Source organism: Schistocerca serialis, chromosome 3 (assembly GCF_023864345.2).
Source record: "Schistocerca serialis cubense isolate TAMUIC-IGC-003099 chromosome 3, iqSchSeri2.2, whole genome shotgun sequence".
Taxonomy (NCBI): domain Eukaryota; kingdom Metazoa; phylum Arthropoda; class Insecta; order Orthoptera; family Acrididae; genus Schistocerca; species Schistocerca serialis.
The window spans coordinates 761,702,551-761,729,671 of NC_064640.1; the positions used below are offsets into that span (position 1 = coordinate 761,702,551).

Genomic DNA, 27,121 nt, shown 5'->3' on the forward strand with positions numbered 1-27,121 from the left:
CACTTGCAAAGAAAAGGACCAGAGCTCGAAAGTTACCGCAAGATGTAAAATGAGTTAGTAATGTCTCGTTGACACCAAAATTCACTATAACTTTGCGCAACGCCAGCGTGGACACATCATGCGTTGGGAAGCTCGTCGTGTGACACACCACCTTACATACATCTTGCCCCTACTCTTGATGTGGATGCAGTGGATGTGGCAACCGTGACGCCCAGCGTTGATGTCACGCGGTTTTCTTATGGCTAGCTGAAGAAAATTTTCCAGACACACTGCCTCTCACAAACGATACCAAAGGTCTCTGGATGTGGCGTAAATGGCGTCACTGGAACCACCCCATCCACTAGGGCGTCCTTTTACACGCATTTCGTTGTAGAAAACGATAGTTTCCGGTGCGCTGTGCTACAGGATAACGGTCTTGACAACATGTTACACGGCTGACACACACCCGACGAGACAATCATTCCATGGAGATATCGTGGTGCTATAACCCTATTGAACGTGAAATGACCACTTTTAGGTTTGCGCGACCGTAATTTTTGTTCCTGTAACTACGTCATATGGCTCCATTCAAAACGATATGACGTAGTTTGAACCTGATCCGAATCATGAAAGAATTTTAATGCTTTTTCAGACCTCGTGTTTTGTGCCCTCCTGTGATCGTAGGATCAAAACAGGGGGCTGAAAAAACATGAACACTCTTTGCTGCTTCGTATCATGTTCAGACTTCGTCACGTAACTTGCAAAGGTCTGTAGTGGTGCCACCCTGTTTAAAGGTAAAGGTAAAGTTTCACGTTCTGAATGTGCTAAACACACCGCTCTTCCCGTCGTAGTCGGGATCTTCGTACCGCTCTATACGTATTGGTCGAGCCGCTCCTACAAGGCCGACAAGGGGAGGCCACGACGTTTGGAACGCGGATTTACTGCAAACTTCGTACACTCGTAGTACTCCATCAGCACAACAAACTGTGTAAGCAGTAGCGCGTACTTCTCAAGCGTTACTGAGAAAATCGCAAGACAATTTCGGTCGTCATATATATATATATATATATATATATATATATATATATATATATATATATATATACCACTTCACGGTAAAAACGGCCACGCATATATATATATATAACCGTGAAGTGACAGCAGCCGCGTAGCGCCTGCACGGTGGCTCAGCGTGTTCGGTCAGAAGGTTAGCTGCATTCTGGAATAAAAAAACTGAGTTAATCGATCAACAACGAACAGATGTCTTACGACGTCCGCACCGAGCAGATGCGACGAACAAAGAGAGAATTTAAAAAAAAGTGGTTAGCGTTCAAGCCCCGTAATCGCTGGATCGATGAATCGAGTACCGTTCGTCAGGTTTTTTTTTTATTTCTAACACAGTAATTTTCTTTACTATTTATATTTAAATTGATATAATGGGAAAAATACGTGTAATAGGATGAACTTTTATTAAATTTACAGTGTTATTTGGGAGTCTACAAATTTTTATTATCACAAGTAATATAATATTCATAACTATCGACTAGTAAACGACCAAACGCATAAAGTGATACTGAAAATGTATGCTTGTCCGTGTCTTCAAAATTGTTCAGCGCCGATATTTAAGGAAATGCTGCGTTGTGCATGGTTTGCTTCCAAATTATCGTCTGAAAGAGGGGTTTTTGAAAATGTTAATGACGTTTGTTTTTCCGCGGAAAACCTCAAAAGTCCTTCCGTATGCGGAAACATAGCATTTATTCAGCTGGTGCCGTTTAACTTTATGTTTTCCATGTTTTTACGAAAAATACCATCCTGCAACTTGTACTCGTAATGTCGAAAGCGACGATTAATTGTACATCTTTCGAAAGCAGTCTCTGCCGGTCAAAACTTGGAGGTAACAAGTCGTTTAGGGCTCCTTCCAGGTATAAGGGATTTCTCAAATCACGGACGAGCATACATTTCCAGTATCACTTTATGCGTTTGGTCGTTTACTAGTCGATAGTTATGAATATTATATTATTTGTGATAATAAAAATTTGTATTCTGCCAAATAAAATTGTAAATTGAATAAAAGTTCATCCGATTACACGTATTTTTCTCATTATATCAACTGTAATATAAATAGTACAGAAAATTACCGTGTTAGAAAGCACTTCATGGTAAACATGACCACGCACATGTATCTATTTGACGACTGAAATTATCTTGCAATTTTCTCAATAATGCTTGAGCAGTACGCTCTACTTCTTACACATTTTGTTGTGCTCATGGAGTACTACGAGTGTGCGAAGTTTGCAATAAATTCGCGTTCCAAACTTCGTGGCTTCCCCTTGTGAGTGCACCCCGTACCACATCTCTCACCAAAATCCCTAGTAGTAGCGCGAATCGATCTTGCGTCCCTCACAGGCGGTCAGCCACACTGACTACTCAGCTACGGGGGCGACCTTCCACCCGATATATCAAAGCAAAAATTGCAATAGTGCTACGCTCAAGAGGGGTCAGATCACGTTCCATGGGGCTACATCCCACGATGTCCTTCGGGAACGGCTGACTCGTTGGGGAGATACCAGCAGAGCCAAAGGCTGTTAAGAACGTCGTTCTATAGCACATCACATTTCGAACTGTCGGTTTCGACTGCGAGCTGTGTGAAAGTGAACAAACTCAAGGGCAGGTGTGGTTTCATCGACGCTCTTTATGCCACGTCCTGAGGACTTTTGATGTCGATTCTGAGCGGCTGTTTTCCTCAGCCGCCCATGAGAAATCCGAGTTATTTCAATTCTTTGCGTCGCGAATCTGTCCTCTGGCGTCAAGAGAAGGGGCGAAATGTCGGAAGAGGGGGGAGATAACTTTCCCATCGTGACATTGATGTCGACGTGATGCTATTAGAATTTCAGACTTAATGTCGCTGAGTGAATAGCTACGATGTATCCTTCTCCACAAAGATGATATTTTCACTTACCGAGACTGAAAAAATTACAGTCAGAGAGCTGGTAATTGTAGACTATAAATGAGTATTCCAGTCGAAGACAGACGTGGACACAGCTATTAACCAGAAGACAGGCCATACTTTTCATATTAAGACAGTGGTGGCAATGTGATCTTTAGACATTGGCCATCAGTGTCTTTTTGTAAAAGGTGTGACTCCTTCATCAAGGGTAGCAGTGAGGAATGTTTTGTGATGAATATACAAATCGTCCACGAAAAGTTTATTTGCAGACATTTATCTTAATTGCACAAATACATAGGTAGTTGAATTGGAAATTCTATTTACTTATTCTTCTCCTCTTTTACTGTTTGTTAAAGTTATAGAATGAGTGTAGATGGCCGAGTTCCCTGCTGGAAGTATGGCATCTTATTGTAGAGGTACACTTGTAGATAATATGATATTTTGAAACATATTGTACAGGTGTATGTCTGTAATAGGAGTGCCTTCATCAACGAAAGAGGTAAACGGTGTTTAATCTGGCGGCTTCTTCTCAGCAGAGTTTATACATCTAATTTTCGGGTCCTGCGGTCCCGTAGTGGTAGATGATAAGCGAGTAAGAGGTGGGGGAGTTAACGATTTCAGTTAAATTCGAGCAGCTGTACTCCGGTGCTGCGAATTTTCATTTGGATGCACCAGTCGTTGGGATGTCACAATAAATTTGTTCAGGAATGTTGTGAGCAAGTTATACCAGTTACCAACATCTGTACCAACATCAGTGGCAAACACAGACTCTGCAGTTATAAAGAACTATACTCCTTTCTAACGGAAGCGAAAAGGGAAATATGAACTAATTCACGCAAACCAGATAACTTTGTGTGATTTCATTATGTTATTTCAACCTTTTTTTATCTTTGTTTTATGTCATTATCAGTGAATTTTTATGAATCCCCCTCTGTTTTTAGGAATAATTACGTATTCACCTTTTTTATGAAGGCTAATGTATGTTTTACTTTGGGGGCTGGATGAATTCTCGCTACTATTATTGTGCATCAAGCAGGTAAGTACTACGGAATACATAAACTACCGATGAGAGTTTGATGATACACTACATCATCAGACTTTAACTACATTATCCAAATGTGCACGAAAGAATAATTGGGTACTCGGTTCCAACAGAATGGAATCTCTCTATTCGGAATTGATCCGGATGATAGCCAAAGGACAGGGCATACTTTTTATTTAAAGGCAGTGGTGGGAAAGTGATGGATTATATATTTGTTTACATTCCGACGGTGCCCATCTTAGAAAATAATTCTAGTTTCTAATTTTTCTGTTCCAATCCCAATTGTTAAAATTATAGAATGGCTCGATCAGCAAAGAGAAGAGTTGTTTATTAGGCGTATCTTACCCAGCGGACAATACTACATCTGATTCTTCCGGTGAGAAGTATGTTAATCTACGTCAAATTCCCCATGTCACAAACTAGATGTTTTGGGAGGTGGGACCAGTGCAAATAGTATTGAGAACATAAAATATTATGTACGAAGTTTTCCTCCTCCGCAAAGATATTATTTCCATTTACTAAGAATATTGTTCTGATGCAAAAAGGAAATTTCTAATTGCGCCTCGGTGATGGAGCTGCTAAATTCTAATATTGTACTAAATCGTGATTGAAGATCTGCAAACTGTTAAGAAGAGGGAAAGTGGAGACAGCTAGCAATACTGCGAATCCACTAATCACACAGGCCCATTTTTCGCCCGCTGCCAGTCTGTTTCAACGTAACGTGTGTGGATGTGAGGTGTCATGATATGTATGTTAATATGACTACTAGAGGCAGATGGTACATGTAATTCCTCAGGGACTGGCGCGAAACAGACGTTATGGAATGTTCTCTCATGAGTATAAAGCCTTCATTTCCAGAAACATGTTCCATAGTCATTTAACAGCGTCGTAAGTCGAAGAGAAAATAAAAGGTAATATGTTTCTTTACGTTTTGAGAGAGCTTATGTTAGTGTGTAATTCTATTTACTTATTCTTCTGCTCTACTTACTGTTGTTAAAATCATGCAGTGAGCGGAGATATAGAAGCTTTTGCATAGATGTATACGAACCCCATTTTAGAAGTATAGTTGTTGATAATATGCTATATTATAGTATATTGTACGCATGAACTTCTGTAATAGAAATAACTTCATCGGTGAAAACAGTTACAGTGCGGGCAAAATGCCGTGGCCGCTAGATGCGCAGTCGGCAAGGGAAATGAGGAGAGAGCGGAAGTTGTGGGGAAAATGCCTAGTGTCATAGGGCAAGTGCCATTGCAAAATGAAAGTGGGGCCCCTCCATGAACACTATCACCTCTGCTTTCGTTAGCATCTACCAAAATAATTCAAGACGAAAATGCAGCGATTTATTTTCGCCTGTATTTTTAACATTTTGTGGCGAATTTTGAGTAAAACCTATACATTTCTCTGGTTGCCATGTCAACATTGCTTCTTTTGCCAAAACACAGCGGAGTTCACACTGTCTCACCTGATAAAAAAGTTGCGAAACATTTCTGAAGTAGTGGTTTTTTTAAGTCTGTTAAGTGACGAATTGAGGAAAAATAAATTGAATAGCGTATGAAAAAGCACATTCTAAGTACAAGTAAAAAAAAAGTGTAATATCTTCACATATGTTGTTCCAAAACCCTTAGCTTTCCTCATTTTATCAGCTAGCGATGCTCCTTAAAAATTGCAGCCTTTCACCAAAAAATTCTGTAGTTATTGGAATAACACTGTAGATAGAGAAGTTTTACGAAATAACGATATGGTAAAATACACTTCTCTTTGCGTGCCATCATTTGCCAAAAACTGACTTTGATATTTGAATCGGTTTATAAAATATGAGAAATGTTGTGGATGTTTCAGTCTTGCTTTATCGCTGGCGCGGCGCAATCGCAAATGAATGTGCTACATCACATCAATTTTCTATAGACTGATGACAGATAGACATCTCTACCCAAGTCTAAGGAAAACTTCAGTGTGTTAGCTAAATGTCATATGCAACAGCATATAATGTAGTATACACCGAGGAAAATCATAGCGACCTCTATTCTTCATTGCACACTTTTCCAAATTTCCGTAGTGTCTTACTTTCAAAAAAATGGTTCAAATGGCTCTGAGCACTATGGGACTTAACTTCTAAGGTCATCAGTCCCCTAGAACTTAGAACTACACTTAAACCTAACTAACCTAAGGACATCACACACATCCATGCCCGAGGCAGGATTCGAACCTGCGACCGTAGCGGTCACGCGGTTCCAGACTGTAGCGCCTTTAACCGCTTGGCCACACCGGCCGGCTCTTACTTTCACTTAAATATCACAATAACTGTGACCATTATCATCATGAACGTGACATGTAAAGCTATAAGTAAAGCAAAAACGTAATTTTTTTACCGAGTAGTGTCTGTAAAAGTGTTTGAGAAAAATTGCAGGGGGCGCACCTCGATTCTATCATCGCTGACCGGCCGAAAGGCGGAAAACGATTATAGGCCTCCTCTCCCGAACAAACGAATGAACTCGTACACCACTTTGGACGAAAACGGGTCACTACACATCGCACACCGCATCCTGCGCGCGCTATAATAAGGGAGCAAATAAATTTTTGTGATTATCCTGTAATCCGTTTTTTCTTCATGAGACTGGTTTTCTATACTGTACATTCCACTTAATAAAGTAAAAAGTTGTTTCATACAGTTACTTAATCTCTATATATATAACCGCGTAACAATTTCGCAGGTAATATGTATTTTACATTTAATGATAGCCTGATATTTTCCTGACGAATGTATGTCAGGTTATTTCTAGTCCCTCAGGAGTAATTTATGATAAGCAGCGTATTCCTTACAAGAAGTACTGTAAAAAACATTGGCTTGATGGATAGATGAAGAGAAAAGGACTGAAGATATCAATATTCGTGATGGCTTGAAGCTTCATTGCACTGTTACTCATGAGAGCTGCAGTTTCGTAGTGATATAATGAGTAAATCGCATCCTGTTATTGCTTTCATATCGTTTTATATGTTGGTTAACGATACACTACATTAACACTTTACCATTTCCATAATTTCAAGTTTTTAACAAATCCTAATAAATTAATTATTCAAGTTTTCAGTGTGAAGTGACGATATTCGGCAAAATGGAAAATCACATGTACTTTTGACCCAGGTGGGTTGCTTTATTGAAACTACTGCTGAAGGCTTGCATTCTCTCACAACTGCCATAACTTGTTTTCAAGAATTATTGTACAGTGAGCACTACAGTGCTATATACCAACTAGTACTGCTTTTGTGCTGCTTCATTTGTTCTTGAGCTAACGGAAAATTAAAAAGAGTAGACAACCATGCGTGCTAGTATGAAAGTTGTTGGTCGTATGGACATAACTATCAAGTAAAGACTGAGCTGGACAACCATTTCAGTGTTACGTGTAGCCATATATAGCTACAAAATTCACCTATAATCGTGTGTAGAGATTTAATGATGGTTGTCTGAGAAACGATTCCATGCTAAATCAGCTATTTGTAACGGTGTTAAAAAGCATTGTTAATGTTATAGCCATTGTGGAATCAGCCACACCATATGCCATAAACACTATAATGCTTGAACGCCATATCTGTTGAGTACACTTGACAGCAGAATTGAGCATTGGCAAGCACGACAGTTGAGCTAATGGGCATGGTCTCACAAGAATTCAACAACTCCCTTCGATATTTGAATCGGTTAATAAAATATGAGAAATGTTGTGGATGTTTCAGTCTTGCTTTATCGCTGGCGCGGCGCAATCGCAGCTGAATGTGCTACAGCAGATCAATTTTCTCGAAACTGATGACAGATAGAGTATAGACAAAGGTTGTCACATTACCAAATGCAATCACTTCCACAGTATCTGATGTAATTTGACAACATTCCTATATCCCATCCAATCCGTTCAACACTTCGTCCAAGTCCTTTTCCATTGCTGGCAGAATTACCCCGTCCTCAGCAGACTTTACAGATTTTATTCGTCTCCCTAAACTGTGATTTCCTTTCTCACCTTTCGGACAAGTGCTTCATTCCTCCTAAAACACGGGTTTGTTTACTTGTGCTAAAAGCATTTATATTTCACACTGTAAGGTTGACGATTCATCTGCTTCATGAGGTTGCTAATTTTAGACTAAATTGTTTGCAATTTTTATTCTTTTTCTATCCGATGTTATCAGATCAAGAATGGATGGATATTTTGCAGCTCGTAACCAGGATAATGGGTATCCTGTTTTAGAAGTTCACTGACGATGAATGTGTTTAATTTGTCATTGGTCATCAGTGGGTTTCTAGAAAAGAAATTGCTCGATCAGCAACGTCAATGTATATTTTCTGATTATGTTCTGAGTGTTGTAACATCAAATAATGTATTTGATTGAATACTTATTCTGTGTTGTCTAATACACAGGCGTTTCACGTAAAAAGCACAAAATACAGCTGCTGCTTTTAGACTATAATGCTGGAGACTTTTTTTCATAGCTGTCATAAAATCTATATTGAACGAGAATTCCAAGTTTTAATGTGACTCATGTGCTTCTTTCTTAACACCATACTAGAGGGAAAATGTAATGCTAGAACAGTTCTCTCTAGTATGGTTTTGCAGAAGGAAGATTATGGTAAGCAAACATGTATAAATGGCGTCATCGTAATGAACTTGTCGTACAGGTATAAGCTCTCTTTGCATCTCTGTTTCTTCACTGTTTCATTCTTAGGCTGCTAGTATATGACGCTGGGTAGATGGAAAATGCTTCAAATGGCTCTGAGCACTATGGGACTCAACTGCTGTGGTTATCAGTCCCCTAGAACTTAGAACTACTTAAACTTAACTAACCTAAGGACATCACACACATCCATGCCCGAGGCAGGATTCGAACCTGCGACCGTAGCAGTCGCACGGTTCCGGACTGCGCGCCTAGAACCGCGAGAACACCGCGGCCGGCTGGGTAGATGGACACGTGTATCAACATTTAGCATTTCATCTCTCATTCCCCATTTCACAAACTTGGTATTTTGGGAGGTGGGACCAGTGCAAATAGTACTGGCAACTAATATATTATCTATGAACTTTTCCGCCTCCTCAAAGATATTATTTTCATTTATTAAGAATATTGTTCTGATGGGTGAAGGCTATATATATTTCATATTGCAAAAATAAAATTTCTAATTGTGCCTAGCTGATGAAACTGCTGAATTTTACAAATTGATTGTTGTACTGAAACATGATTGAAGATCTGCAAACAGTTAAGAAGAGGGAAAGCGCATTCTTTTTTTAGAAATACACCAGTGAGAATGTGATGTTTGGAACATGACTTACTAGTGTCTTTCTAAAAACGGAATGGCTCTATCAGCGAGATCACAACTGGTAATACTGCGAAACCACTGATAACATAGGCCATTTTTCGCCAGCTTCCAGTCTGTGTCAAAGTAGCTACGTGTGTAGATGTAATTTGTCATGATACTAGACTACTAGAGCCATATGTTCCATGTAATTCCTCAGGAAGTGGCGAGAAATAGATTTCATGGAATGATCTGTAACATGCCTCTTCCTCACTCAACAGCATCGATAGTCGATGAGAAAATAAAAGGTAATATGTTTCTTTACTTTTTCAGAGAGCTTATTTTAGCATGTAATTTTATTTTCTAATTCTTCTAGTCAATTTACTGTTGTTAAAATAATACAGTGAGTGCAGATATCGAAGTTTCTGCAGAGATGTATAGGCACCCTATTTTAGAAGTATACTTGTGGAAAATATGATATTTAGTAGCGTATTGTAAGTGTGAACATATGTAATAGAAATGACTTCATCAGTGAAGTGAGTTACAGTGAGTGAAAAATGCCGTCGCCGCTAGATGCGCAGTCGGCAGGGGAAGCGTGGCGAGAGCAGCAGTGGTGTTGGGTCGCTCGGAGCACAGAAGGGGAAATGCCTAGTGCCGGAGGGTAAGTGCCGTTCTAAAATGAAAGTGGGGTCCCTCCACACCCACACTTTCATGGCGACCATTCAGAAAGATCTACTGCTTTCGTTAGTATCTATCAAAATAATTCTGCCGAAAATGCAGTGATTTTTCTTTGCCTGCTTTGTTCACATTTTGTAACTTTCAGAAAAGTATCATAAGAGGCGAATTTTGAGTAAAACCTGTACATTTCTGTGGTTGCCATGTCAAGATTTGCTTCTTTTGCCAAAACACAGCGGAATTCACACTGTCTCAACTGATAAAAAGGTTGCAAGACAATTCTGAAGCAGTGGTTTTTTAGGTTTATTAAGTGGCGAATTGCGGAAATGTAAAGTGATAAGCTTATGAAAAGGCACATTCTATGTACAAGAAATAAAAAGTGTAACATCTTCACATATGTGGTTCCAAAACCCATAGCTTTTCCCATTCCATCAGCTAGTGATGACACTTAAAAATTGCATTCTTTCGCCAAAAAATTCTGTAGTTATTGGAATAACACTGTAGATAATGACGTTTTAAGTAATAACGATATGATAAAATACTCTCCTCTTTGGGTGCTATCATTTGCCAAAATCTCAACTTGATATTTGAAACCGTTTATAAAATATGTGGAATGTTGTGGATATTTCAGTCTTGCTTTATTGCTGGCGCGGCGCAATCGCAAATGAGTGTGCTCCATCAGATCAATTTTCTCCAGACCTGTGACAGATAGACACCGCTACCCAAGTGTAAAGAAAAATTCAGTGTGTAAGCTAAATTCCATATGCAACAGCACATAATGTGGTATGCACCGAGAAAAATCATAGTGACCTCTATTTTTCATTGCACACTTTTCTGAATTTCGCGTAGTGTCTTACTTTCAAGTAAAAATCACAATAACTGAGACCATCATCATCATGAACCTGACATATAAAGCTATAAGTAAAGCAAAAACGTAATTTTTTTACCGAGTAGTGTACAATTAGTGATAGCCTCATATTTTCCAGAAGAATGTATGTCAGGGTTTTTTCTAGTCCCTCAGGAGTATTATGTGATAGGGAACGTATTTATTCCAAGACGTTCTGTAAAGAAATATTGGCTTGATGGATAGACGCAGAGAAAAGGGCCGAAGGTATCATTATTCGTGATGGCTTGAAGCTTCATTACACTGTTACTCTTCAGAACTGTAGTTTAACATAACGGAATTCTGAATTTACTGGTCAGTAACAGTAACAGTGATGTAATGAGTGAACCGCATGCTATTATTACTTTTTTATCGTTTTATATGTTGTTAACGATACACTGCATTAACACGTTACCATTTCCATAGTTTTAAGTTTTTAACAAGGCCTAATAAATTAATTATTCAAGTTTGCCGTGAGAAGAGACGACATTCGTCAGAGTGGGAAATCACATATTCTTTTGGCCCTGGTGGAATGCATTATTGAAACTACTGCTGAAGACGTGCAACATTTAGCATTCTCTTACAATCGCCATAACTTGTTTTCAAAGATTATTGTATAGTGAGTACTACAGCGCTATATACCAACTATTACTGCTTTTGTGCTGATCCTTTTCTCTTCAGCTACAGGAAAATTAAATAGAATAAACCACCCGCCGTGCTAGTATGAACGTTGTTGAGCGTTTGGACATAACTGTCGAGTAAAGACTGACTTGGACAACCATTTCAGTGTCACGAGTAGCAGTATATAGCTACAATATTCTCCTGCAATCATGTGTAGAGATTTAATGATAGTGGTGGCGATACACGTCTGAGAAACGATTCCGTGCTACATCAGCTATTTGTAACGTTGATAAAAGGACATTGCTTGTGTTATAGCCAGTGTTATAGCCCGTGTTGAACCATAGACACATACATTATCATACTTGAAGGCTAGATCTGTTGATTACACTTGACACCAGAATTGAGCGTTAACAAGCATGACAGTCGTGCTAATGGTATTGTCCCACTAGAATTCAAGAACTCTCCAATTGAGCGTTAACAAGCATGACAGTCGTGCTAATGGTATTGTCCCACTAGAATTCAAGAACTCTCCGAAACTGTGTACAGTAAAACAGAGAAAGATTATCACATTACCAAAAGTAATTCCTTCCGTCCTATCTGATGTCATTTGACAAGATTCCTGTATCTCATCCAATCCAATCAACACTGCTGGCAGAACTACCCTGTCCTCAGCAAACTTTACAGATTGTATTTCGTCTCCCTAAACTGTGACTTCATTTCCCAGCTTTCGGACAAGTACCTCATTCCTCCTAAAACACGGGTTTGTTTACTTTTGCTAAAAGCATTTATATTTCATGCTGAAAGGTTGGAGATTCATCTGCTTCGTGAGGTTGCTAATTTTAGACTAAATTGTTTGCAATTTTTATTCTTTTTCTATCAGGTGTTTTCAGATCAACAATGGATGCATATTTTGCAGCTCTTAACCAGGATAACGGGCATCCTGTTTTAGAAGTGCACTGACGATGAATGTGTTACTTTTATCATTCGTTATCAGTGGGTTTCTAGAAAAGGAATTGCTCGATCAACAACGTCAATGAATATTGCAAATAAAATGTATTTATGTTTATGTTGTGAGTGTTGTAACATAAAAAAACGTATTTGATTGAACACTTATTCTGTGATGTCTAATACACAGGCGTTTCACGTAAAAAGCACAAAATAAAGCTGCTGCTTTTAGACTATAATGCTGGAGACTTTTTTTCATAGCTGTTATAAAATCTATATTGAACGAGGATTCCAAGTTTTAATGTGACTCATGTGCTTCTTTCTTAACACCATGCTAGAGGGAAACTGTAATATTGGAACAGTTCTCTCTAGTATGGTTTTGCAGAAGGAAGATAATGGTAAGCGACCACTAGAGGGAAAATGCAATATTGGAACAGTTCTCTCTAGTATGGGTTTGCTGAAGGAAGATTATGGTAAGCAAACATGACTAACTGGCGTTATCGTAATGAACTTGACGTACAGGCATAAGCTTTCTTTGCATCTCTGTTTCTTCACTGCTGCATTCTTAGGCTGCTAGTATATGTAAGAATTCGTGCAATAAGTTTATTGTGTTACTAGTTTGTATTGTATCTTCAATAAGAGACTGTCTATTCATGTCCGAATATTGATAATTTGGCTTATAGCAAAAGAAGGTGGACAATTGCTACAGTTTTACACTCTTTATAGTTGACGATACACTGAAAAATTCTTGTTCACTTTCAGTGTCGAGTTACAGCTGGAGTGTGAGCTGAGGTAAGAAGCCACACACCACTTAGATCATCTAACTTCTGACTGACACACAATTTGAGAAGTTTTCGGTGCTACCAGGTTTTTTCTATACACAGTTTACATTTTACATAGACATTGTGGTTTTAAAATTGTCCTTCCGCTAGGACTTTTTTTTCCCCCTTGGTATTGTACAGAGGCAGTATGCTGGACCACCTCACACTGAGTCAGCAAGGTATAGTGCATTGCGTAGGTGATGAGTTGCGTCATGCTGCAGTTAGACCGCATGGTTTCGCTTTTTATTTCAGACATCTTATTAACTACTAGAGAATGTGATGACACCTGTGAATTATTGTGGGTGATTCGCTAATTTAGAGAAGATACGAATACGACTACAGTGGATTACAGTTGAAATTGTGTGACCGTTCTGGCACAGTGCCTGCAGTAGCCAACATATTGAGCTATTATAATTTTGTAGAGTGGAAACCGGATGCTATTTCTCTTTGCCATTTAAATCAGTTTTCGGAGGGTATATCGATTAATTATTCACAGTTTCAAACTCAGTGTGTTAACGTAAAGCACATGGGACTCTGTAGAAATCTGCCGCACACTTCATAGTAGAAATAGACGAATTTATCAAGAATTTTTCAACAAAAGGCTTCCCATCTGCGAGAATAACCACAGGTGAGAACGAAGAATCGAGCTTGGCAATGATGCCTGATGTTTCTCACGGTCCAAAACCTATCTTAAGCAGCGCTTGATGTTAAAATCGCCTCAGCAGTCAAGGGAAGGAGATTACGGCTCAGCTTTCCTCTAAATATTACCCTTTCATGCCACTATTCTGTTCAGTTCGTTTTCTACACACTTAAAAAAATGACTGCCTTTATGTCTTGGTGTGGACCTAATCTCTCACCATCATCTATCCACAATTTATTTCGTGAAAGCTAATGTCTGTTTTATTCGGAGTGTGGTTGAATTGTAGTGCTAATATTGTGCGTCAGGCAGATACTTACTACCGAGTACATAAGCTACTGAAGAAGTTTGATGATAAATTACATTATCAATATTTTACTACATTTTCCAAGTGTGCATGAGGGAATAATTGAGTACTCGATTCTAACAGAATGGTATCTTTCTATTCAGAGAAGAGCAGGCTGTTAGCCGGAGGACAGGCGAGATATTTGTTTACATTCTCATATTGCTCATCTCAAAAAAGAATTGTGTTTGCTTATTCTTCTGCTCTTGTCACAAGTGTTAAAATTATAGAATGCCTCGATGAGTGAAAAGAAAGATAGTTTGTTAGATGAATCTTCTCTGGCGGTGAGTAGTGGGTTAATGTAAGTCGTTTGGCACATCGGCAGCAGATTACAGGAGGGGGTCCTCGGTTTTGTTGAAGAGCCAGCGGCTACACCAACATTTGTAAGTGTGGCGAGTTCTTGTTCCATTGTATTTGCCGCGTGTCGTGAGACGACGTAAGGTTTGTTGTGTGTCGGGTAGTTAACCTTAAAATATTTGATGATACTCTGACTTTCCATTTTCTCCTACTTGTTTTTACTGAAATGTTTCGTCAACTTCCAGGGATATCTTGGTGTACAATATATTATGAATAATATGTAAACTACTGTGGTTGGGTGTATATCTTGTTGAAGTCCAAACATTCTTTTGGCCGTTAATGTATTATTCTCATATAAGGCTCGTATCTGGTCCAATATAAGACAATCAACTTATTGTGTCTCTCATTAATGCCAGTTACACAATAGGGGCAATGTAGAAACATATCTGAATGAATCGTATCACAGTGTGCCCTCTTATCACCAACTGAAATTTCCTTGTTAAACACTGAGACAGAAAATACATTGTTGTGAAGCAGTTAGTAGTAGTGGTTAGTCAGCTCGTATAGTCTGTGTTAAAGTAGCAACGTTTCTGGATGTGAGCTGGCTTTTACGTACGTTTTAGGACTACGGAAGGAAGATGTCCCAGGTCATTCATCAAAAACTAGTGAGAAACAGACGTTGCCTGACTGTGTCCAGTGTAATGAATATTTAATTGTCGAAGTAGCCTTCGTTTCCAGAAAGATTTCTGTTTATCAGTTAACTGCATAGATAGCTGAAGAGGAAAGAAAAGGTATGGTGTTTATTTACGTTATGATATTATTTTAGCCTATTATTCTATTTACTTATTCTTCTTTTCTTTCTACTGCTGTTGAAATCATATAATGGGTGCAGATGCCAAAGCTTAGAAAGTATGGGCACACTATTTTTAGTAGTACATTTGTGGATAATATGCTTGTTTGAAAGATATTGCTCAAGTGAATATCTGTAATAGGAACGGCTCCGTCACTGAAGGATGTGAATAAGAAAGGACACATATTTTTGCGACTATCCTTTAATCCATGTTTTCTTTATGAAACAGTATTTCTGTGCGGCACATTTCACGTAAATAAAGGACAAATTTTTCATGCACTTACTTAATTTCTATATATGGCTTCGTAACTTCTTCGCAAGTAATAAGTAATCTTCACTGAATGATATCTACATATTTTCCTGGAGAATGTACGTCAGGTTTTTGCGAGTCACTCAGGAGTAACATGTGGTACGGAGACTTGTTAAACAATGACGCTCTACAGAAAGAAAGGCTTGGTGTGTGCAGGCCGTGAGAGCGGCCAAAGATATTCTTTTTCGTTTGGTTTGAACCTCCTTTTCAGTGTTGCTTATAGGAGCTGTATTTTCGTATTACTAGTATCGGAATGTAAGGGTGATGTATTGAATAAACAGCATTCTGTTACTACCTTTTTATCGCTTTATATATTGTTCACGATACACAGCAGTAAAATGTTAGTTTCCATAATTTTAAGCTTTAACAAAGTATGATATTGTGAAGTACTGATATTCAACAAAGCAGGATATCACATGTTTGAGTGTGGTAGCTTGTACTATTGAATAACTCGACATACATGCCATCTTCCATATGTTCGGAAGTTATTGTTGTGTTTTTTGTTCTCCACAATTTGCTGCAAGTATCCATATCGTACTGATCTGTTAATTTGATCACATTCTGTTATAGCCCTCCAGCATTTAATATTCTCTTTCACCTGTCATAGTTTGTTTTCAGTTATTGATGTCTATAATGTGCACTACAGTGCAATATCCTAAGAAGTATTTCATTACTATCAGCTTTTCTGCTTCTTCATTTATTCTTCAACTACACGGAAATTTTTAAAAAAAGAAAAGAAAAGCACGACTGCTGTCATTAACATATTTCTATTAAAGTACCGGTAATATAAAGATACTGTGCTGTTGATTATATGGACATTAATTCCAAGGCCAGGCTGACTTTGAAAACCATTTCAGTGTACGAGTAGTCATCTATAGCTACAACACACGCCTGCAGTTTTGTGTAGAGACTTATCATAATTGTGCCAATTGACATATCGAATCAAATGATAATGCTAGAATGATTGCTAGAAGAGAACCAGCTTCACAATATCTCACACACATCATAACGCTTGGAGGATAGATTTGTTAATTATACTTGCCACCAGAACTGAATGTCGTGCAGTAAGTTAACAACATTATTGATTTTAACTGTATCTCCAGTTGTAATATTAGTAATTTTTATTTCATCTTAACATTACTAATTTTTACTGTATCTTCGAGTACCATGTCAATAAGACATTGCTTTTTAATGTCACAATGTTAATAATTTGACTTAATTTATAGCAAAAGAAGGTGTGAATTTGCTACAGTTTTGCACTCTGTTCGGCTCATCATGCAAAGAGAAATCTGTTCCAACAGGGTGTAACCCCGAGACTGGATCAACACACCCATAATGCCATATGCTTGATATTTAGGGCGAGGCTTTCAGTGCAAACAATTCTGCGAATGAAAATATTATGTATGAAGTCTTCCGTCCCCACATAGATACTGAAAGAATCTACATCTAATGTTGAAAAAATAACATTAAAATATGTTCCTAGATGATGGAGCTCCTAAATGCTAATAATTGAATATTGGATTAAATTAGATGGGAAGATATTCAAAGCTGTTAGTAAGAGAGAAGGTTATACTTCGTTATTTGTAAATACATTGGTGGGGACATGATATTTGGAACGTGACTGTCTTTCTAAAAACGGGATGGCTCGAGCAGAGAAGACAGCTGGTAATACCACAGATCATATAGGCCCATATTTCGCCAGCTTCTGCTCCGGGTCAAAGTAGCGACGTTTCTCGATGTGATCCGTCATTTTAGGTTCGTTGTACGACTACTAGAATCGTCAGGGACTGGTAAGAAATAGACGTTACCTAGCTGTGTCTCGTTATGGAATGTTGTGTAATCAATATTGTAGTATATTATAGTTTCAGAGGCCTTCGGTTCCAGAAAGATTTCCCTTAATCAGACAATGCATAGACAGTTGAAGAGAAAATAAAAGGTAAGATGTTTACATTCTGACACTGCTCATTTTAGAATTTTAATTCTGTTCACTTATTATCCTGTTCTTTTAATCGTTGTTAAAATCATACAATGAGTGCAGATGCCCAAGCTTTCACGTAGAAGTATGGGTACCCTATATTAAAAGGATAATTCGGAATAATATGCTATTGTGAAAGATATTGCTCTAGTGTATTTCTGGAATAGGAATGCCTCCATGATCTAAGAAGTGGAAGGCTGTTTATCAGGTGAATCCTTCCTAGCTGATAATTATACAGCTCCTTTTCTGGCAGATTGTGCGTTAATTCGCCTGTTTACATATCGCGGTGAAAGACTCACCAGTAATTGCACAATAGATTCCTGTCCGATTTTTCATAGGCAAACAAGGAGTGGTAAATGGAAAATTGGGGTACCAAATTGATCAGCGAGAGATCTAGTTTTGCAAAGAAATATTTAGGCTCTTGAAAATAATCAGGGTATCCTTAATTTGTAATTTTAGGGAAAACACAATTTTCTTAACAATACAAACAGTGTGGACGGGAGAAATGAGGTATCAGATTGATCAGCTTGAGGTCTAGTTTAGCAGAAAAGGGTTTAATTGCTTGACATTGATCAGGATAAATAAGTAAGTCCTAATTAGTTATTTGGAGGGTCAATTTTTGTCTAATGTTGCAAAAAAGCTTTCAATAGCACTAAAATAATTAGGATAGCTAAGATAAACTCTTTTAGTTATATGAGGTTAAACCGAAATATTTCCCGAACAGCTGCTGCTAGTTATGTAAATGGAGTGTCAAAAAATATTAAATCACAGCATAAATTGAAAGTTTCCAGCTTTCTCTTGATCTGTATGCTCGGAACTATAGTTGAATAGCTATCGGTATGCAAATAAATTATATTTCATGCTTGTGAACATAGCTTGAAAATAAAAATAATTTAAAGAAGATGGTCAAGTGTTTCGTGGGGTGGTCTGTCTTAAGGAAGTAAACAGACTACATTAGAGAATCATTTGATGCAAGTTAGATGGTTAACTTAGAATCTTGGAGTTTTAAAGAGTAACGAAAACGTAAACTCAGTTCACAGACCTTTTCAGACCAATTGCTACCGACCGACCGGCGTGTCGTCATCTACCAATGGCGCAACTGGATGCAGTCTGGAGGTGCATAGGTTCAGTACACGGCTCTCCCAGCCGTTGTCAATTTTCGTGATGTGTACTCAGTGAAGTAGCTCCTCAGTTGGTGTTTGTGATGATGATGATGTTTGGTTTGTTGGGCGCTCAACTGCGTGGTTATCAGCGCCCGTACAATTATCCAATCTTTGCTCAGTCCAATTTCGCCACTTTCCTGGATGATGATGAAATGATGAGGACAACACAAACACCCAGTCATCTCGAGGCAGGTGAAAATCCCTGACCCCGCCGGGAATCGAACCCGGGACCCCGTGCTCGGGAAGCGAGAACGCTACCGCGAGACCACGAGCGGCGGACTCTCAGTTGGTGTCGTGAGGCTGAGTGCACCCTGTACCAATCTCCCCACCAAGGAAAAATCCCTGGCGATACTATAAACCAAACCCGATTCCTCTGCATGTCAGTCAGCCACGCTCACCACTCAGCCACGGAGGTAGACACTTTAAAAGAGTTCTAGGTGATATTTGTCTGGTGGAATTTCTCTCAGTGGTTTCCCTACATCACTAGCTTATGAGCATCTCAGCTGTTACGTATGATATGATAATTATTCAGCTGCGCATCAAATGTTTCTCTGTTTTATTTCTTATGTTTCAAACAGTATGATGACACATACGAAAAACAGGTCAGACCTCAGAAGTCCGTGTGGCGTGCAAAGTGAGCGTGCTAATGAGCTGGCACCAATTTCATCGCAGTTCTCCACAACGCCACCGTGCACGTGTCACGCATTAGGAAGGTCGTCATAGCCCTCTTGTCCACATTCATTCCTTCTTTAGACTCCTCTACGATGGCTGTCAGAACCGCGACTATCAGCGTTGATATCACACGATTGTCTTATGGGTGGCTGAGGAAAACGCTTCTGACATACCGCCACTCAGTATCGGTACGAAAAGGCCTCAGCAAGTGACATAAAGTGCGTCAGTGAAAGCACCCCTTCCCTAGGGGAGTTCGCTCACACCAATTTCGGAGTCAAAAACGACAGTACGCAGTGTGATGAACAACAGGACAACATTCGCAACAATATTCAACACTGCTGACATTTCTCGGACGATTCAAACCTTCTGCATGACATCGAGGTTGTACAAATCCATAAACGTAATCTGGCGCCTTTGGAGCATCGCACGACGGCAATTTTTGTTTTGGAATAGGGGGTGGAACCACACGCGACCGTTTTAAACCATTCGACAAACTTTGATGTGATCCTAAGCAGCAAAGGGTGTTTATTCTTTTTGAGTCCTCCTGTGTTATGATCAAGAAGGCCTGCAACGTTGACACATACATGAATGAAAGAGCAAAGGATAAAAGATCCCTCTGTGACCACTCCCCCCCCCCCCCCCACCTCCCAGTTTGGCAACGATTTCAGAGTTACCCACACACATTTGTTAAGCACTTTGAAAATGATCTGTACAGAGACAATCACACCCACTGATCTGTGTGGCGCTTTATTGCTGCTCTAGCGCCTAATGGCAGGCAACCCTATCGATAGCTCTTAGATTCCTCGTGCCTGCAAGCAAATGACCCAAATTTCAACTTCCTGTATCACAATGGGAGACTACTACAGGCTTAAAAAAAGTAACCCTTTAATAATTGTGTTGTGCAGTGTAATTTGAGTACATTTAACTCAGTAGTTGAATGACTTTGTGATGTAAATTTTTTTTAATACTTTGATACTTTTGTAATCATCTTTTTTTTTCGAATGGTTCAGTTACTTAATTTTACCGTTGTTCAGATACGTTACTATTTTGCTGCCAAGTGTCGAACTGTTACGTAGAAAAATCTTCAAGTAAGATATTTAATACATTGCATTAAATGGGTGTCGATTTAAAGCTAATATAAATGCAGACATTCTCACACTTTGTCACTGAATGAACAATTTCCTATGATGTGTCTTCCACAAACAAGATATTTTCATTTACCAAGACTGTTGTTTAGTAGGCTGAAAAATGAGTTCTAAATTTACCTACACCTGAGAGCTGCTAGTTGTAGAGTATAACAGAGTCTTTCATTGAGTATGAAGAGTGATGTGCAGGCTTTTAACCATGGGACAGGGGTAAATTTCATAGACAGACACTGGTGGGAATGCGTGTTGAGAAAAATTGACATCTGCGTGTTTCTCCAAAAGGACTGGTTCCATGAGCGAGGGCAAACGCTAAGGATAGTTTTCTGACAAATATCCAGTATTCTATGGCGTTTTCATTTCCAGAAAAATGTATCTTCATCTAATACATAGAGGGCTGAAGTAAAAATACATCTCAAGATATTTGTTTAGATGATGGCGCTAATTTACTTGTTCTTGTCTTCTTTACTCTGTTTTTGAAAATTATGTATTTTCCTAAGCTATCAATTGGAAGTATGAAAATCGTATTTTAGAAGAACATCCGTAAAAAATATGATACTTCTAAATATTGGTTCAAATGGCTGCCGCCCCGTGTGGCCGAGCGGTTCTAGGCGCTTCAGTCTGGAACCACGCGACCGCTACGGTCGCAGGTTCGAATCCTGATTTTTTGTACATCTTACAGTCTTGGCTCCATTTTGTTTCTGTAGTACGCCATATTTACTGCGCTGTATCAGATGAAGTAAAATATTGCACGAAATTTTAAAGCTTTGCAGAAGTTAAAACGGACTGCGGAAACTTTTCGTTTGGTTGAGCTTATCTCACTCATTGCTGTATATGAAATATACGTAAAATATCGAAATTTTAATTAAAAATTGATATCAGAACGATATCTCATTTCTTTCTCGAGTTCTTGATTTTTATATCGAATGGACGGTCCTACAGAACGAGCACCTTCCATCTCTGCGAATCGGGAATTATATGGTCACAACAATCGTCATATTTCACAAACGGTTCAAGATATCGACACAAAGTGTTCTCTCTCTCTCTCTCTTTCTTTCTTTTTTTGCACGCAAAGAGGCACATTTGTTCTGTAATGAATATAACACTGTAGGAAAACCCAAGCGACGCGCGTAAACATGTCTACAGCACCTGAGGAATGGCGGTGCAGGACGTGTATACACGCCCACATCAGCGATAGGGTTAACGAGGAAACGCTGCATCTAGCAGCCGCAGTAGTGTTGACCAGTGGATACGCTCCATATTGGAGTTTTGGCCTACCTGTGTAGGCAGCAGCTCGGCAGCGTACTGCGTGGCGGCATTGTAGGCGACGTTGATGGCAAGGCGCGACAGTAGCGCCAGCGTGAGCGCAGCGGCGGGTCCCGGCTTCACGTCAGGCAGCGCCACGGCAGCGGCGCACAGCGATAGTGCGCACGCCGACAGCGCCTTGCGGCCCACACGGTCCTGTCAGCAGTTCCAAATGCACGGTCGCCTTTATCTTTCCATTTGCTAACAAATGAATGGCCTGTGCAAAATGTTTGTTTAGCCAAACAACTGCAAGGGGATCTATGCTGACCCTACAGTTCTCAAATTTTCACTTTCACTACTGTATGGTTTCAGTCATCCAAGATTATTCGATTTTCATTTCGTTTTACAAACGTAAGTCCACGTTTAATACACTCATATACTTTCTCTCTCTTCATATTGTGCCTGTGACGTCGGTATTTGTACCTAAACCATTTCCGCCCCGAGCAGATGCAACGAACAAAAGCAAACAAAATGAGATAAAAAAATAAAAATAAAAAAAGCGGTCTAAGGCGCTGCAGTTAGGGGCTGTGCGGCTCGTCCCGGCGGAGGTTCGAGTCCTCCCTCGGGCATGGGTGTGTGTGTGTTTGTCCTTTGGATACCGGTAATTTAGGTTAAGTAGTGTGTAAGCCTAGGGACTGATGACCTTAGCAGTTAAGTCCCATAAGATTTCACACACATTTGATCATTTTTTGGTCTGTGGTTTCTACACAACGCCTATATTGGGAAATTCACCTGTAATGTCATATAACAGCAGCAGAGTAGAAGGATGCCGAGTGACCAATGGGAGCTCGCTTGTTTTTGCGCTTATGAGACAATTAATGAAAAGAGTCAAAAACTAGGATGTAGGGGAGCACGTAAAGGAGCACTGACATTCGAATTCAGGGTAGAGTTGTCGTCGTGAGAGTGTATAACGAGACAGGACTGCGGCAATCAATCGGAGGGGCAGTAAGTGAACAGCAAAAGGGAAGAGGTCAGCAGTTCTGCCTGGAGCAGCGGAAATGCTAGCAAGGGAACCTCCCCATCGCACCCCCCTCAGATTTAGTTATAAGTTGGCACAGTGGATAGGCCTTGAAAAACTGAACACAGATCAATCGAAAAAAAAGGAAGAAGTTGTGTGGAACTATGAAAAAAATAAGCAAAATATACAAACTGAGTAGTCCATGCGCAAGATAGGCAACATCAAGGATGGTGTGAGCACAGGAGCGCCATGGTCCCTGGGTTAGTGTGAGCAGCTGTAGAACGAGAGGTCCTTGGTTCAAGTCTTCCCTCGAGTGAAAAGTTTACTTTCTTTGTTTTCGCAAAGTTATGATCTGTCCGTTCGTTCATTGACGTCTCTGTTCACTGTAATAAGTTTAGTGTCTGTGTTTTGCGACCGCACCGCAAAACCGTGCGATTAGTAGACAAAAGGACGTGCCTCTTCAATGGGAACCGAAAACATTTGATCGCAAGGTCATAGGTCAACCGACTCCTCCACAGGAAAGCACGTCTGATATATTCTATACGACACTGGTGATGGCATGTGCGTCACATGACAGGAATATGTTGTCGACCCACCTAACTTGTACACTTGGCGAATGGGTATAAAGATTCTTCTACCTTGCCCGATTTAGGTTTTCTTGTGTATGTGATAATCACTCCCAAAAAAGTGATGAAAACATAAGAGTTTGTCACATAAAATGCAACAAATGAATGCAACAGTTTCACAGTCGCACAATTTTACCTGTGCTCTGTCAAAACATATATTTTGTTTCGATGTTGGTTTAGGTGTAACGTTCCCATACTACGGTGCAGTTACCTCGCATCGGACGAATGGACGGACAGATAATAATTGTCTGAAAAGAAAAAAAATTAAACTTTTCACTCGAGGGAAAACTTGAACCAAGCACCTCTCGTTCCGCAGCTGCTCACGCTAACCACGGGACCACGGCGCTCCTGAGCTCACGTAATACTTGATGTTGCTTGTCTTGAGCATGGACTACTCAGTTTGTATATTTTGCTTATTTTTTCATAGTTCCACACAACTTCTTCCTGTTCTCTCGATTGATCTGTGTTCAGTTTTTCAAGGCCTATCCACTGTGCCAACTTATAACTAAATCTGAGGGGGGTGCGATGGGGAGGTTCCCTTGTAAGGGACGCAGCCTTCGCAGAAGGGAACTTGTTACAGTTAATTTACGAACGGGGAGAAAGCGTCAGCTTTCGTTTGCTGTGTTTCGTTTCATTGAGTGACTCAAAACGTTCAGGTGTGTTGGAAGGGGACCGCTCCTGCTCATCATCACCGATTTCGTCCAAATCTATTGTAAATGCAAGGCTTGACCAGAAATGAAACTGACAGAAGTGGGAGCCCCAGGCGGCCAAGTGTTTAGAAAAATTATTTATTTTCGGCTCGGATTGGGCGCGGCATGAGCGATTTGTGTTAGCGTAGATTCCAGCCAGTGATTGGCATACCGGAAACAATACAGAAAGCTCAGGGTCGTGGAGTCGAGTCCCTATGCGAGTACTATTTTTTATTTTCAGTTTCTACGAGGACTCTCCAAAGAACTTTCCTAAAGCGAATTGTAATTTAAGCGGACAGGATTTCGTATTCCGTTTGTTTCATCTTGTCCTTCGAGCAGCTGCCGGCAACTGCACGCGAACGATAGGATCCCGGTGCTCTTACAGACCAGTGGATGAGCAGCAGCTGGCGGCCGAGACAGAAGTGGCAACAGGGAAGTAACCGATTGTGTGACTTTTACGGGTCCCTAACCAGGAACGAATTCTATAATTTCATCTGTGTTCTTTGATAGTTTAGTTTCTTGGGTTTCTGCGTGTTAATTTAATATCCAATAGCCACTGTTCTCGCGTTTTCATTTGCGTCGGAAAATAAACCGATTTTGTGACATATCACAAGTTCCTATTCAGGGGCGAATTATTTAGTCTCACCTGAGTACTTCAGTAGTTCGGTTTTTGAATCCCTGCGTATTAGTCTAATTTATCAGGCACAGTCCTGGCGTTTTCACCAGAGTCTACAGTAGAGTTGCGCAGGACGTGTCTATAGTCCGCTTACCTGAGTAGTGTAGTTTTCCACGGTCTTTAGTATGGGTAGGAACTGTGATTGTTGTGTGTGGTTGGGAGCCGAGTTGGTGATACTTTGCTCTCAGCTCTAGGCTGTGACGGCTTCGGTTACGCATCTTGAAGTTGCAGTGGATGGGTACCACTGATGTGGGCCGGCTGTAGGGATCCAACGGACGTACAACACGTCAGAGTCCTCCAATCGGTCCTCACCAGTGTTACTGTTTGTATTGAGGTTGACCCCTCACACGTGGTCGAGTGGGAGGTCGCCTCGGTGCGTGGCAGGCTGCGAACGATTCCCCAGGGGGCTGCACGTATGGTCTCCCCAGTTAGTCTGACAAACAGGTTCTGACAGACAGGGTCCACGTATGTCTGTGGCTGACACTGTCGCTCATCGAGATGCAGTCGCGTGTCCTGTTTCAGAGGAAACCTCTCAGTCTGCAAGATCCGGACAATCACAGAGGGGGGGGGGGGGGGGGGGGGATTAATGGCAGTTGGGTGCTACAATGTTAGGCGCGTTTTAGGGACGTGGCTGTCAGGAATGGGATGAAAGCCAATTTGCACTCAGTGTGAATACTGGGTGAAGTCATTCCCTGCCTCGGGCATGTATGTTTGTAATGTCCTTAGGTTAGTTAGGTTTAACTAGTTCTAAGTTATAGGGGACTAATGACCTTCGCTCGATGAAAGAGTCGTACCCAAAGACTGGAAAGTTGCACAGGTCACACCAACATTTCAGAAAGGTAATAGGAGTAAACCACTAAATTACAGGCGGATATCATTAACGTCGATGTGCAGCAGGATTTTGGAACACATATTGTGTTCGAGCATTATGAATTACCTCGAAGAGAACGGTCTATTGAGATTCCCTCTTTCTAGATTTCTGGAAAGCTTTTGACACTGTACCACATAAGCGGCTCGTAGCGAAATTGCGTGCTTATGGAATATCGTCTCAGTTATGTGACTGGATTCGTGATTTCCTGTCAGAGAGTTCACTGTTCGTAGTTCAGTGACGGAAAGTCATCGAATAAAACGGAAGTGATTTCTGGCGTTCCCCAAGGTACTGTTGTAGGCCCTTTGCTGTTAGGTTGTTTGTAGTAAAGTAATCAGAAGATCAAAACAAATTGCAAAACGATTTCGAAAAGATATCTCTATGGTGGAAAAATTGGCTTTTTACCCTAAACAACGAAAAGTGTGAGGTCATCCACATGAATACTAAAAGAAATCCATTAAACTTCGGTTTTACGACAAATCAGTCAAATGTAAAGGCTGTAAATTCAACTAAATACCCAGGACTTACAATTACGAATAATTTAAAGTGGAAGGAACACTTAGAAAATTGTAGGGAAGGCTAACCAAAGACCGCGTTTTATTGGTAGGACACTTAGTAAATGTAACAGATCTACTAAAGACACTGTCTACACCACACTTGTCCGTCCTCTTTTAAAATACTGCTACGCGGTGTGGGATCCTTACCAGACAGAATTGACGCAGTATAGCGAAAAAGTTCAAAGAAGAGCAGCACGTTTTGTATTATCGCGAAATAGGGGAGAAAGTGTCACTGGAAGCATTTGGCGTGGACATCATTAAAACAAAGACGTTTTTCATTGCGGCAGAATCAACATTCTCCTCCGAATGCGAAAATATTTTGCTGACGCCGGCGCACATAGGGAGAAACGACCACCACGATAAAATAAGGGAAATCAGAGTTCGTACGGAAAGATATAGGTGTTCGTTCTTTCCGCACGCTGTACGAGATTGGAATAATAGACAATTGAGAGGGTGGTTCGATGAACCCTCTGCCAGGCACTTAAATGTGATTTGTAGAGTATCCACGTAGATGTAGATGTAGAGTACGCGGAAAAACACAGTAACATTGTCATTACTTTATCAAAATGTGGAAAACTTACAACAACCTGCTGCTGACTGATTCTTGGGGAGGACAAACAAATTCAGAAATATACGACGAAATTTTTCAAGACGAAGAAGGATTGTCATCGTGCAGTATTAACCTGATTTCCGCAAGCTAACTGTGCTAATGCAGCCCTGCGAATTCTATTTTTATAGTCAGGTGGGGAATTTGATCAAAAAACTTCAAAACTGCGCTTATCTCATCGAGAGAGAAAAAGAAATACATCCCGAGAAGACAGCATCAAAATACATTCCATTATACATCACCAGCTGTCTTCGCAAACA

At 40.1% G+C, this 27,121-nt stretch overlaps 1 protein-coding gene across 1 annotated transcript in view; it reads right to left on the reverse strand.

Annotated features, from left to right (window-relative positions):
• The window catches only part of LOC126471203 (organic cation transporter protein-like), a 342,130-nt gene that overhangs the window by 70,642 nt on the left and 244,367 nt on the right, over positions 1-27,121 (reverse strand). The window contains exon 8 of the mRNA XM_050099316.1: positions 21,854-22,036. Coding sequence (XP_049955273.1) covers positions 21,854-22,036 — 183 coding nt within the window. The remainder of the gene's footprint in view (positions 1-21,853; positions 22,037-27,121) is intronic.